General features: G+C 41.5%; 1 protein-coding gene across 3 annotated transcripts in view; it reads left to right on the top strand.

Moving 5' to 3' along the window:
• Positions 1-14,315, top strand: part of LOC146582888 (transcription initiation factor TFIID subunit 4) — a 107,372-nt gene that overhangs the window by 22,153 nt on the left and 70,904 nt on the right. For all 3 annotated transcript variants that reach the window (XM_085249200.1, XM_085249125.1, XM_085249042.1), the window contains 4 exons: positions 692-901; positions 5,664-5,739; positions 6,820-6,934; positions 13,519-13,688. In XM_085249200.1, coding sequence (XP_085105326.1) covers positions 692-901; positions 5,664-5,739; positions 6,820-6,934; positions 13,519-13,688 — 571 coding nt within the window. The remainder of the gene's footprint in view (positions 1-691; positions 902-5,663; positions 5,740-6,819; positions 6,935-13,518; positions 13,689-14,315) is intronic.

Here is a 14,315-nt window from a genome sequence, read left to right as displayed (position 1 = left end):
CTCCTTAAGCTGCCCCTCATAGATTTTTCTGAAATGATCCCCCTAAAGTAGTTCTTTGCATGGGACCACAGTCAATGTTAGCCTGGTCTGACAGTTGAATGAGACACACACACACACACACACCCTCCCTCTGGCCTGACTTCTGACTGCGGTGACGGTGGCCCCTGCAGCCATTCCAGTAGCCAGCAGGTTTTTTTCAGCCAGCCATGATGAGCATCACATCAAGGCACTCACCCGCCCAACAGGGCCACAAACACATGGTGTCAGGCAATGTTAGGTCATTTACGTCAAAAATCTGCCCTAAAATATTCTCTAGCGAACGACATCAGCTCCTTAGGTCAACTGACAGTGAGTTATCATGCTAATAGTTATGGTAACACTGTATACAGTTTTAAGCATACTGTAGGTTTATTATCCTGAATGCAAATTAAACAATTTCAGCACACAAATAAGCATTTTTTAAATAACAAATAAAAGTCACATGAATCATTGTGCAAACATTCTACAAACATGTGGTCACATGCATCTGCAGATATTTTTTAGCTGTCTATAGCCATATTTTTTTGATAGCATTATGCTAAATTAGCCAGTGACCACAGCGGTAGTTGTTGCAGCTGTGTATGGTGCTTTGTAATGCATGTCTATTTCTCTATATGACTGTAAACTCTGGCTGCCCTCTATCCATCAACAGAAGAGCCTCCCAGCCCTGAGGCTGTCTTTGCTGAATAGTCAGCAGTCTCTGATCCAGCCCCCGCAGCAGGGACTAAAACCAGCACCCTGTGGCACCCCTCCTGCCATCGTCGCTGGGCCAGCTGTCCGTATACGCCACCCTAATAGTGTCAGCACCACTACGGGTGCCAGTGCATTGCCCGCTGGGACGCTCGGACATGCAGCTGCAATGGTATGTATAACGTGGCCCAGTTGGAAGAGTATCCAGTGCAGACACAGTCATCACAATGTTTAAATTGGGAGTTGCTTTTTAAAACTTTTTTGTCCAAACACAAGAGTTTGTTCCCCAACATCACAGTCCAAATGAAACTACATGTGATCTTTGAAGTAAAACATAGCAAATATAAAGATCGATCCTAAAATGTGTAAATGTTCATATGTGTTTCATTTGTTTTTTGTTTTTTTAGCCATGTCCAGGAAATGTGTATGTATGTATGTATGTATGTATGTAAGGTGTCTGATAGAGCAGAAGTTGTACAGTAAATGTGACGCATTTTCCCACAACAGCCCACCATGCATTTAAAAAATGGTAAAATGCAATGAATCCAACCTGCTGGGGGTAGTGTGCTTGTTGATGATGGGTTTTGTTATTTTGGAGCAAGTCACAGTGTGACACCCAACTCACAGATTCACTGAGGACTCATATATTTAAAAAAAAAAAAAAAGGGAAAGGGTGACCCAGGCCTACCCATTTTCTGTCTTTAGAAAATATTTATTTTGTCTTATAGGTTGTTTGCGTAATGTGCAAGTGGCTCCACTGACCATAGCAGATGGCAAAGCACAAGTATCCAATTAGAGGTACTCAATTTACAAACTTTGCTGTTACACTGTTAAGTTGCTCAAAATGGGAGGTGAGAAGAAGTACTAATAACAATGTCTGGGTTGGAGAAAGAGCCAGAGAAAGCATATGGAGAAATAAAACAACTTTTTAACAGAAAGGTTTAATTTTAAAAGATGGGAAAGCTAAGCTATGTCTAAGAATAAAATAAAAAATAATAAGGCAACAACAGATTATTCATTGATACCACACTTCTTCACAAGCATGATATCAACTCCCAACACTTATGAAGCTCGATCACCAGGCTGACCAGCTGCTCTCACTGGCTTTTTATACGTGAATGCTGAATGCTGAGTGAAGTCAGCTGTGACACCTGAATTCACCTGAAAGCAGCACAATACACCCACACAACACCACATAGTAGGTCTTTTAAAGCTATGACATAAGGTTTGTCTCTTTATTTGTAGGATTTTGAAAAATTTGTCAGTGAATTTGGAGGATTTTGTTGTCAGACTAAAGTAGTTTTAAACATGAAGGTTCAGTTATTCCACAAAGAAGTCATTTGGAGGCATTACATTAAGCTAGGAATACATATGCCTAACACAGAGGACTGTATTATATGTCTTTGTGAGCTTTCTGAAGGACTATTTAAAGATCCTTCCCCCAGTTTAATGGAAACAGTTTAACACCACCATCTGTCCTACAAATCTGTGATATGATTCTTGGTATGCAGTACAGTCTCTGTGATGGTTAGTCACACCCATATGTTGCAGATTATAAAAGTGTCATGATTATTTGTGTACAGGAGTCAAAGAAGCAGGAGATTCAAAAAACGACAGGAAGTAAACCTACAAAAACATCGAAACGCCACGAAACCTGGGCTGAGCGCACACACTGAGGAAACACAGACACTACAACAAAAGGGCAATGTGAAATTGTTGCCTATTTATACAAACTGACACGCTCTAAGAGCTAATCAGGGGAATAGGGAACAGGTGGGGAACGAGGAACAGCTGAAGACAATTAAGACAGTTAGGAACAAGACCAAGAAGACAAAAGACTACCAAAATAAACCTGGAAGTCACTGACTGACAAAGAGACAAGACTCTAACACACTTGAACTTGACACAGGGGAGACAAGGGGGAAGGCTCGGAGAAACACAAGAGATTATAGAAAAGGTTGAGACCATCTCAACCTTGCCCCTCTAACTTTGTCTCCAAACGCTCAACCTGTGCTGTCCCTCTGATATACTCATTTCTAATCTTGTCCGTTCTGGTGACTCCTACTGAAAATCTTAACATCCTCTACTCTGCCACCTCCAGCTTGGCCTCCTGTCTGTTTGTCAGTGTCACAAAAAGAGGCCGAGCTTTGCACCTAAAGGTAGAAAAGAATTCAAAGTCCCAACAAAATTCATATTTCAGGGTCAAAGACGCAGTACCATGACAGAGGGGGACTGTACCAAGAAGCAACAGCCTTACTTTTTCTTTTGTTTTTTTTACCGTTTGTCTGATTTAGTTTCCAGATTTGATTTGATTGTTTCAGTTATATTTGAAATGTTTAAATTTTTTAAATTAATATTAGCCTTTATAATCATAATACTGTAGTCGGTAGTGCCAGGAGCAGATTTAATAAGTTCAGACAAGGTATTGCAGAACAAAAACCTGGCTCAGAGTCAATGCCTTCTTTTACTTAATGTATTGAATAATATGACAATATTAGCAAAGACTAATAACATGGACCTTTCCTCTATATTTCTAATTGGTTTGGTATTTTTGTTAGTTATTTTCTGTTAGTTTTCTATCCCCAGTTTCAGATCGTGGTATAGTTTTAGTTAACTATAATAACCGCGTTGTGGATACTGAACGTGTGTTTGTGTCTGTGTGTGCAGATGTGCTTGTACATTGAGAATCATGCAACCCCACAGAGCCCAGATGTCTACAGATGGGTCAAGTGAGGTCAGACTCAGATTGGTCTGGTCCAGGCAGAGTAGTGGGCAAGCTAGAGGGGTGTCTCTTTTGTATTTCTCTCTCTCTGTTTCTCTTTCCTTCTCCCTCCCTTTTTCTTCGCTCACTCCTTCCTGGTTTACTTGGGCTGTCACTTGCATACACACACTTTCTCTCCATGCCTTTCACTGTATCTGCCCCCGCATCACCCTCTCATTTCTCTCCCTCTTTCCCTCCCTCTACCCGTTAACCATTGAAGGGTGAAGCGAGGTAACTAGGTCAGCCCCAGGTCAATTTTAAAGCAATGTGGCGGCCGCAGTCTATGTCCAGAACATGCCTCTGGTCTCTCGCTCTCCCCTTCTCTCTCTCTCTCTCTCCCTCCCTCCACACACACACACACACACACACACACACACACACACACACACACACACACACACACACACACACACACACACACACACACACACAACCGCAACATAAGCTATCACACAAAACATTAGTAAATGATCGCCGCTGGCACGTCAACAGTCTGAAACCAGAACGCTAGTTGAATTAGCCTAAAAAAAATCTGTTCATACTACAGTGTTATGGGAAAGATTTCTTGTTGTAGTAAAGTAGAGTATATAGATGTGGGCTTACGTTATTTAAGGTTTCTTATTTAATTACAATTAATGCTCCAGGATATCCAATAAGCCACAATCATTTTTGGTTTTGAACCCACAACATTTGAAACAATGCTGTGTTTCAAATGTCAGGGGTTTAATTAGATAAAAAAAGAAGTATTCTATGTTTCTAAACACATGGAGGATAGACCACTTAATAAAGACATTATTTAGAAAATCAAAATTAGATATTTTTAATTTTATATATATATATTTTATATTTTTATATTTTTATATTTTTTTTTTGTATTGTGCCAAAAGCTATATGGGAACTAGACCATAAACTTCCTTGGGGCAAATTTTATATGAGGTGAATGGCCTTGATGAAAACTCGAGAGGTGTAAGTAGGCCGCACCACCACATACCATAACAGCTCATTCTTCATTGCAACAGTGTGCAGCGTCAGTACATGTGATGTTCTATGGATGTTTGAACTAAGAGGTTGAAATAATATATTCTAACTTTGCTGGTCAAGTTATTGGGCATCAACAGCAAGGAAAATGAATAATTAATGAATAATAAATAGACATAAATAGTATTTTTTCTGTATTATTGTTTGAAATCTGTTTCTCTCTTTACATAAAACTAACATGTTATTCTTTAATCTAAAAAACATCTAACATTTAAGATCACTCTAGATGTTAAATGTAGGAAATATGAATCATATGAAAGATGAGCAGTTTAGGTTTAGTGTTATTCCTTCTGCCCCTGATTCTAAAACTTCTTACCTGAGGGTTTCCCCTCTCTCTTAACTGTGTCGCCAGCTGGCCAGAGGTGCTAGCTATCTTTGCTCATTCTGAATGTATTTTTCTCCCGTTCCCCCCCTTACTCGCAGACCCCTGCAGTGGATCTCTGGGGAAAATGGCCTCTGTCTTTTTTCAGTAGCTTGAACAGTAATATAGCATGTGTCAGGGAATGGAAAACAAGGCTAAAAAATATGCAGCAAGAAGCAAACTGGTAGGAATGGATGGCTGAGCCTGAGGCTCGGCCCGTAGCTGCTACCAAGGAAGGAAGTGACTCTAATAGCCCAGCATACTCTCCCACCCCCCGCACCTTCTTCTTCTACTACTTTTTCTTCTTCTCAACTACTTTTTCACCGTGGCCTTGACTTTTTATTGCCTTTGTCTTATCTGCAAATGCAAGAAAATGTAGGTCATATACAGTGGGAGAAATCCATCCTTCTTGTGCATTTAATTTGATCTCTAGTTTCTCTGTACTGTGTGGAGATAGCCACTGTAGAATTCACCACTCTTGTATGTATTATGCATTTATTCTGTATATACTGCTGGTATTTTCACTGTGTTACAATTGAAAAGAAATCAATATACAAAACTCAAGTGGGTCTAGGTCTACAGATTATGTTTTTTTCCTATCCAACTATGACAAAAAGTTTGATTTTTCACTTTCGGTTTTGGGGATCACACAAAAATTGAGCAATGCTTTAGTAGGTGTTCAGTTTCATCCTTTTTAATTTCCATTCTTTATCTCTTCCTTCTCTCCAATTGTTTCCTTCTGAGAAATGCTACAATAAAGTTTTGCTTCCTCAGGGTGTCAAGACAGGAGGCACTGTTGGTGGCCAGGTCCGGATGCCTGTGGTGATTACGCAGTCCATCAGAGCGCAAGGTAAGACATCTGCAGGCCTATTACAGACACATTTGATTGAATTCAATTACATGTACAATCCCCATTCTTATACCAGGCATTTGGAGGACTAAAGTATAGAAAGATGAAAGATTGAACAAACATTTCTTTATATTTTTGGAAACTTTGACTCACGGTTTTCCTCTGATTCTGTTATGCAATATTTACATCCTTCGATTAAGACACCATTGCAGGAAAAATATTCAAAGACGTTCAGCCTTAGTTTAAATGATGAACCAATAAAACAGGTTATATAGCCTAAGATGGCCATTAGTGAAACCGTAAATGTTCTCTCGGTAGGCTGAAGGATGTGTAAACAGGCAGGAACCATAGAGAGAACAGGTGTTTTTTTTTGTGTTTTTTTTTTTCCTGTCTGGTTATAAAGCCTTCTCAAACATTTGCGCTACTGCTTACTCACACTGATTCACAAACACTCTTCCCACAGAAGCCCACAAATATCGCCCCAACACCAACCGGGTGTAACGCTCCCCTAAGAGAGCTCTGTGCTCTCAAGTGGTGTGTGAAATGAGTGTATGTGTTTGTACCTGTTTGTGCTTGTGCGTTTGTGTTAGTGTGTGTGTGCGTGCGTGTGTGTACGATCGGAGGTGCATACAAATTTGATCTGCCCCCTTCCCCAAGATTGCCTGCAGTGAAAGATCTGTAGGTTGTTTTATGCCCATAAATTGGAATGCGGGGATAGTTCTAAAAATACTTTCCTGTGCCTCTTGGCTAGGAACATGCCTGTTAAAATCAAGTTTAAATTCACTCTGGCAGTCCTTGTGCCTCTCTGGAAAACGTGTCTCGGAGCAGGATGCGGTTTAGGAGTGTAAGGAAAGGCGGTGAAGTGCAGTGATATTGACAGAGCGACGCTCTCCGCACCAACCTGGGGAGAGCGACAGCCCCTCACCCTCACCCCTGTGAGGATGACAGAGACAGCTGAAGGTAGTCGTTAGACAGAATAAATATTTGATGCAGATAGAAGGGGACACTTCAATGATAACATTAAACCTTTCCTTTTTGTTTAGTGTTTTCTTCTTTGTTCCCCCCCCCTTTCTTTAACAGGCACAATGGGAAAGGGAGCCATAATCCAAGCAGGCAAAAGTCCCATGGGCCTGCCTGTTCAGATCACCGGGAATCAGAAAAACAAGCTCAATGACCCCGGAGGAGGCACATTCAGGTACAACTCCTCTCGCCAGGAGAGTGACTGTGGAGCATGTTATTTGTGGCTGCCAACACATGGGGGCAGCATTTCACTAAAAAGCTTCTGCATGACTACAGGCTACACTCTCAGCTAAGGCTGTGAGTGTTTATCTGAGTCGCCTGCCTGGCCACCTGGCTGCCTGCCTGCCCGACTGGTTGATCGGTGGTCCTTTCTTCCCATGCCCACCACATAGCAGCACACTGTCAGTTAACAGATCACCCTCACGTTCGCCTTCCTCGTGTCACTGTCACAACTCATCGACAGGATTCCAAATGAGCTACCGCTTAATTTAGAAATAAGATAATTGTGCCCATATGGTTGGAATTTCTGGATGCGGTTCTGAAAATACCTTTTGGTTAAGTCAAACATACAGTATTTAGCCTGCAGCTTTCCTCTCTCTCTCTCTCTCTCTGGTCTTGTCTCTGCTTCAGCTGTGCCTTTGTCTCGAAACATAAAAGGTTCATCGCCCACATGCTGGCCTTTGCGGTCCATGTTTTGTGTGAGTCTTTATGTGTTTTATGTTTGCATACATTCCTCTATTTGTCTGTGTTTGTTTGTGTCTCTGCTTGGGTGCACATGAACATATGTGTATATTCCAGAAATCTAAGAATTTGTGTGTGTATGTGTGTGTGCATATCCAGCGTGCTTGTACACATGTATTGACAGGTGCCGGAGGTTTAGGATTGCCCCTGTGTGACTGGGACAGGGCAAGAAGAGTCTGGGTCACATGGGCCAACGGGTTCATGGTAATGGCTCCCATCTCCTGAGGGGAAAGGCAGCGCCCTGGGCTCTGATTGATAAACCAATAAATCTTTAGCTGCGTTGGTAATTAAGCTGTCAGGCTCGCTTGTTACTGGCGACCTTTTTCCCCCCTGCGGTGATCACAGGGGCCTACTACACACAAATGCACTGGTTTCAACACAAGTCCAATAACACACAGTACCACTGTCACGGAAGAATCATGTCAATGATATTTTGTAGTTTATTTTCTCTTTATCCGGGTCAGGTGACATTTTGCCTGCTCTTCATTTTATGCGTTAGACACTTTATTGTCTATATTGTGCAGTCAACCATCATTGTTTTCATCCCTTTATTTGTCTCTTTCGTTTTCTTCCAACGACGCATACACGCTGACCTTTCTCACCATCACACTGTTACTTGAAGTCACATATGACTTTTCTGACTCCGATATAGATTTAACTGTTTGATGAGTTGACCTCCGTATTGTCGAATTATCTTCATTTCTCACTGTCGCTCCTAATTTTCCACTTTACTGAAAAATGCCTGTGCGTTAAATTCTTAACTTGTTAATGTTTCGGCTGGACCTCGGTTGGTTGCTGTTGACTGAAACCTCAGTTAGAAATCGCTGTTATTTTTTTATGCTGTTATGTTTCGTACCTGAGGATATAAACATGCTGGAACAGAGCTCATTGTTACAAGGTGATCCATCTGACGCCACACTGTCTTCACACCACGTCCAGTCAGACGCGATGACTTGTGTCTGTGAACAGTCGCTGTTTTTCATGTTTACCATGCTGAAAAATGCAGACAAGTTGTTAAAAAAAAAAAGTTAATTTTGAGTTCCTACAGCCTTTTAAAGATGCTAATATTTAAACACCAACAGCAGGTCATTTGCATAAAATAGTCAAGTAGATCAGATTTAATTAAAAAATGTGTGCCACTGACATAATTTCAGTAATTACTTAGAAATCAAAAAAGGATTAAGACAAGTGGCCAGCACACAAAAAAGTCTAAGTGAACTAAAGTCAGGGGGAATTTGGACATAAAGCCATTTTGACTTAACTGCTTCCTTAGCAGAATTAGAGGGGTGTAGAAGGTATCTGTTGACTGTAATAAAGAAACAAAAAAACAAACAATGGTCAGTCAGCATCTCCGTGCTCTCCCCCACCCAGCCTGCACCATGTTCAGCTGCAGTCTGGGACTGATGTGTGTATGGCTGTCACTCTGAACCGCTGGTCCCAGCAGGCCAGCTGTAGCACAAACACACACATACACACTGCAGGGCTTGTGGGGTTTCCAATGTAGCTACAGCCTTCTGTGTAAGTGCTTGTGTCAGTGTGTGCGCATGTGTGTGTAGTTTACAGTACAGAGTGAAAGCAGCTGTCTCTGCGTCCCCCCCTCTACCCCTCCTCATCTCTCTGTAAACACTCGACATCCGCTGTAATCACTGGCGAGCCAGCCGAGGCCCTCAGCCCTCTGCCAACCTCCGAGCTCAGCCTCAGCCCCTCAAATCCAACCCTGTGCTTCATGGTGGACACACATCCCTGCGCATTAACGAATACTGGCATGGTTGCATAGGAAAAGACACACAGATACACATGCAAAATTAGGATCAAAAGTTTTCGTTCAGATCCAGTGGACGCAAAAGTCCACCAGCTCTTTTCCATCATGTACCAGCAAACTGACTTCATTATGCTTTGCGGTTATATCCTTTGTTGCTGTATAAATTGCTATGTGATGTGCCCGTTTTGCTAAGAAGAACTTTAAAAGTAAATTAGAACTTAAAAGTGATCTCTGAAAAATGTTGATGTTGCTACTTGTAAGCACGGCAACCACAAGATTCGATTATGTTGAGATTTGGGGGAAAAATTGACGAAGAATGAGCAGAGGTAGCTAGCACCTCTGGCCAGCTGGTGACAAAGATGTTCAAAAACTCCAAAGAAAGTGGCAGCACTCCACATAGATACAGGAACGTTTAAAATGCTACAAAATATACTTATGACTCTTAGCATTGATCAGATCGTCACCTACATCACACCATTTCCTTGCCAGGTATTTTAAGCGCTTGGGAATATTAACAGCCTGAGTGTTGTAATGAATTAATAACACTTACCCATTAAACATGAAACAATACTTGACCTGTTGTTGGTCTTTGGAAGGCTCTTAAGCCTATGCTATCATTCATTTTGGTCATTAACACATGTCCTGTCAGCTGCCCATTGAACTTAAGGCTGTTTTATGGAGAATACTTCTCCAGTGGCGCATGTCTCTCAGTGTGGGCACAACAACATGCATGGCCTGGGTGTTAGTCACAGGGATCAATCAGGGCCCCCTGCCTGGGCACAGAGACCTTTATCCACAGGGATAAAGGGGGTGGATCAGTGTGGTAGTCTTGGAGAAGGGGGAGGGGGGCGGAGGAGATCTGAATGCACCCCACACCTACACAACCTCTAAACAGCAAGTGCAATTCTCCAACCTCCTATGGCATGCCCTCGCTGAAACACAAGCTTGATGTGGAAACGACATGCATATGTATTTATGTGGCCTCTGGCTCCGAGTCCCTGAGCCAACCCAAACCAATAACTGAGAGCCTGCTCTTTAGCTTCCGTGGAAGCTAATTGCACATCTGCTTTATTAGTGCAGAGATATAGTCGGGAATATTTTGCATTTCATATCTCACTCTCTCCTTTTAATGTCAGACCTGTCTTTAGCATTCTCGTTTGATTTCAGCCTTGGTGATCTCAAATGGCCCTGAAAACAGATCATCAAAGAAAAAGGGATTACCAGAATTTTCGGATACTGGTTGATATTTTGTGTGCCGATACACAAAATGTTAACTCTGCAGATCCATTGTAAATAATTATTCAAACTACACATACATTTCCTGTAAAGAAATCCTTGGGCTATAGTGCAGCTATAGCTGTACCATCTTGATTTAAAAATAGCACTTTTTTCCTGCAGTATAAATTGGAGATCTTGACCCTATGGTATTATTTTATTTTTTATTACTCAGATAATGAGACTCCATTAGTACAGTGAATACATCTTTTTCCTTTATTCTTCTTTTATTCCAAATAAGTTAACTTTCTTTGTCATTTTTAGTCAAATTATTTGAAATAATACTACTAATAATAAAATGCTCAACTGTTAATCCATGTAATATTGACCAAAAGAATCACTGAAAACCTTTTTATGTACTGAAATTGTATGTACTTGATTTAATTCAGTGGTTCTCAAACTTTATCTCACATGCACAACTTCAGAAGCCGAAACAACACCCTACACTTCTAATTTGTAATCAATCATTAACAATAAAAATGGATCCAAGTTGACCTTCAGTGAATACAGGTTAGAATGCTGTCGTTCCCTTTGTAAATCACATTAACTCAGCTTAGTTTCATTCGATATTTTCCCCCAGTGCTCCATGCCCCACCTGGAGTGGCTCAGTGCCCACCCCACAGTTTGCTGTAATATAACGGTTCATGTAAAAGTAGCCTAGCCAGTTTTGCAGAGATTTTCTAGTCTAAGACTATGTGATGTGTTCTGCCAACATGAGATTTCGGTCTCTCTCTCTGTCTTTCTATCTTTGTCATATGCAAGAAATATATTCATCTATTCTCAACCCTGAGAAGAAAAGCTTTTCATAACCTGAACCTTTTCCCACAATGTTTTTAGTTCACCTAAAAGAAGCCAGATTAAAAAAAATGAGTAAAATATTTTTGGAACCACGAGTTCAGTGCACTACACGACTGTAATGAAATTTGGCATGGTGGTGGGTAGTTAGCACTACTACTGCCTCACACCAAGAGTTTCTTGGGTTTGAATCCACAGGTCATCTGGGGCCTTTCTGTGTGGAGTTTGTGTGTTTTTCCCTGTGGCTTTGTGGGTTCTCCCTGGGTACTCTAGCTTCTTCTCACAGTCCAAAGACATACATATTTGGTTAACTGGCAGTTCTAGGTGTGAATAGCTGTCTGTCTCATTTTAGCTTCCCAACAGACTGGTGACCTGTTCAGGGTATACCCTGCCTCTCACTCCAGCTGGGGCAGCTGGCACAGGCACCAGCCCCCTTGTGACCCTTAATTAGACAAGCAGGAGACAATGGATACATGGCTATATAAAGCAAAACCTATAATTTTATGTCCTGACGTTCAGTTTACAGAAAAGACTTATGATTATTGTCATTATCATATTATCATCACATTATTGTCATCAGGTAGAGATTTTTGCATTGGTTTTTTTGATCTCTTTGGATGCATTGATACTGAGATTTTGCTTTGGCTTTGAGTGATCTTGTGTAGTCACTTTTCCATCATGGACATTGGCCTGATGTGTAGTTTTTAGTTTTTCTTTACTTAGCTGGTTGAGTATGGCCTAAGGTGTGTGTGTGATTTTAAGCCAGGTCAAGTTATCCATAAGGACGTGATAAAGAAAGGTGCACAGCCTGAGGTGCAACACAGATCATAATCCTATGCATCCACGCTTGCGTTGGTGTGTAGATTTTCTCTGTGAAGGCTTAATTAGAGAGCTGGAGGAGAGGAGGAAAAGACGAGAGAAGGTTGAGGTGTGTAGAGTTCAGGGAGCTACTCTAATCGTCTTTGTCAACCTCCTGCCGTGGTGTCAAGTTTCATATCGGCTCTCCGCGGCCGCAGTAAGGAGCAGGAGGGCCTCGGTGGGGTGGACTTGGCTGACGGTGTGTGCCCACACCCCGAGACGCCTGAAAGAACTCGGTGCCCCGTGCTGCACACATGTGTACGCAAAAGCACAGCAACACACACGTAAACTCTGTCGCAAACCACAACAGTGGCATGAACGTAAATGACTACGGAGGTTAGCCAGTGAGTGGCAAGAGGCCACTCTGTGTGTGTTCTGTGGTTCTTTGTTCTCTCCGTCAAAGCCACTCAGAAAATCCGCTCCTCGCTCTAGGCCAGTCCTGTAAGCACAACATGTCACTGCTCTGCTAATTCAGGCCAGGATCATAATCATTACTTGCCAAGTATAATAATTGTAAAGGAATTTTTCCCAGTGACAACTCACAAAGAAACTTGCAGCCTTTTACAGAATATGTAAACCTCTTTGAGAAAGAAACACAGTGACCATAGCACACATTCTGCATGTTTATACTCCTTTGTCTTTGCTAAACTGTAATACTGTGTAAACATAGTGAAGTCTGCATTATGACCATGAGAAATGACCAGTGCTCTGAGAAAATACATCACTGTGTGTTGCACATGATTGTGTAAATAGAGTTTGTTGACATTAGTCTATAGCCAGATTCATTGCAGCTCTTTGCCAATTCTCAGGAGCATCCTTACCGAGCAAAACACAGCTTCCAAACGCTCTTCATCTCCCTGACTCTCAAAGTGTTGACGCAAATAGACCCTGGAATGGGACTTCTGTGCCATTATGAGCAACGTATAGCCCCTTGTAACAAAACTAATGCATAATTTTGTCCAGGCAAATATCCCTGTGAAAAATCTCCTAGTTGACAATGTAATGTTAGGGCGTGAATACACAATTAAGGATAGTGCAAAATGAATTTTCCTGGTGATTTTGGAGCTAAAAAGAAGAGAAAATATTTTGAACACAGCTTCCAGTAGGAGTCAGTAGAACTGTGACAAGGGCCTCTCAAGTTTTCTGAGAGACCCTTGGAGAGCTGTAGAAATTTCACAGGCTTTACCTAAAGTAAAACTTGGACAGATGCATATTCGTCTTGTTGCACGACAAAAATGTGTTGTAAAAATGTACCACAATAAAATGCGTGTTTCCGTATTTTTTTTGTATTTTCGTATTTTTTTACCATCTACCATCTCGTCCTTCAGGGACGATGATGATATCAATGATGTGGCTTCTATGGCTGGGGTGAACCTGAATGAGGAAAGTGCCAGAATACTCGCCACCAACTCTGACCTCGTGGGAACGCAGATCCGCTCATGTAAAGACGAGGCCTTTCTTCATCCGGGGCTGCTACACCGACGAATTCAAGAAACAGGTGAATCCTGACCACTCATTGCAGAAGTGACATATAAAGACGTGCCAAATGTATTTGCCCCCTTCCTGGTTTCTTGTTTTTGCATATTTCACACACCTGACTATTTCAAACAAATTTAAATATTAGACAAAGTTAATCTGAGTAAATACAAAATGCAGTTTTTAAATAATGATTTCATTTGTTGGGAGGGGGGAAGCTATGTCATAAATTAACTGTAATTAACCATGCTTTCTGGAAAGTTGAGTACAATTTCATTATTTACACTTAGGCCCGATTACTGCCAGGAGCCTGGACAATGCCTGGACTTTAGTGCAATTGCAATGGTTGGCATGAGCTTAAAACAGGTTGCTCATGCTCAAAAACCCTCCATTGTGGCTGATTTAAGACAACTCTGCAAAGACAAGTGGGCCAGAATTCCTCCACAATGATGTCAAAGACTCAGTGCCAGTTATTACTTCATTTCAGTTCTTGCTGCCAAGGATGGCACAACTAGTTATTAGGCTTAGGGGGCAATTACTTTTATCCAATACAGCCAGGTAAGTTTGATGAACCTTTTTTCCTTAATAAATGAATCTCATCATTTAAAAACCTTATTTCCTATTTGGTCGAGTTATCTTTGTCTGACAT

The sequence above is a fragment of the Mchenga conophoros genome, linkage group LG1 (assembly GCF_057382185.1).
Source record: "Mchenga conophoros isolate Kocher_MC1m ecotype Shallow Benthic linkage group LG1, M_conophoros_male_GT1.1, whole genome shotgun sequence".
NCBI classification, from domain to species: Eukaryota; Metazoa; Chordata; class Actinopteri; order Cichliformes; family Cichlidae; genus Mchenga; species Mchenga conophoros.
The sequence above is the reverse complement of the archived record's forward strand: the minus strand, read 5'-3'. Positions and strand labels throughout refer to the sequence as shown.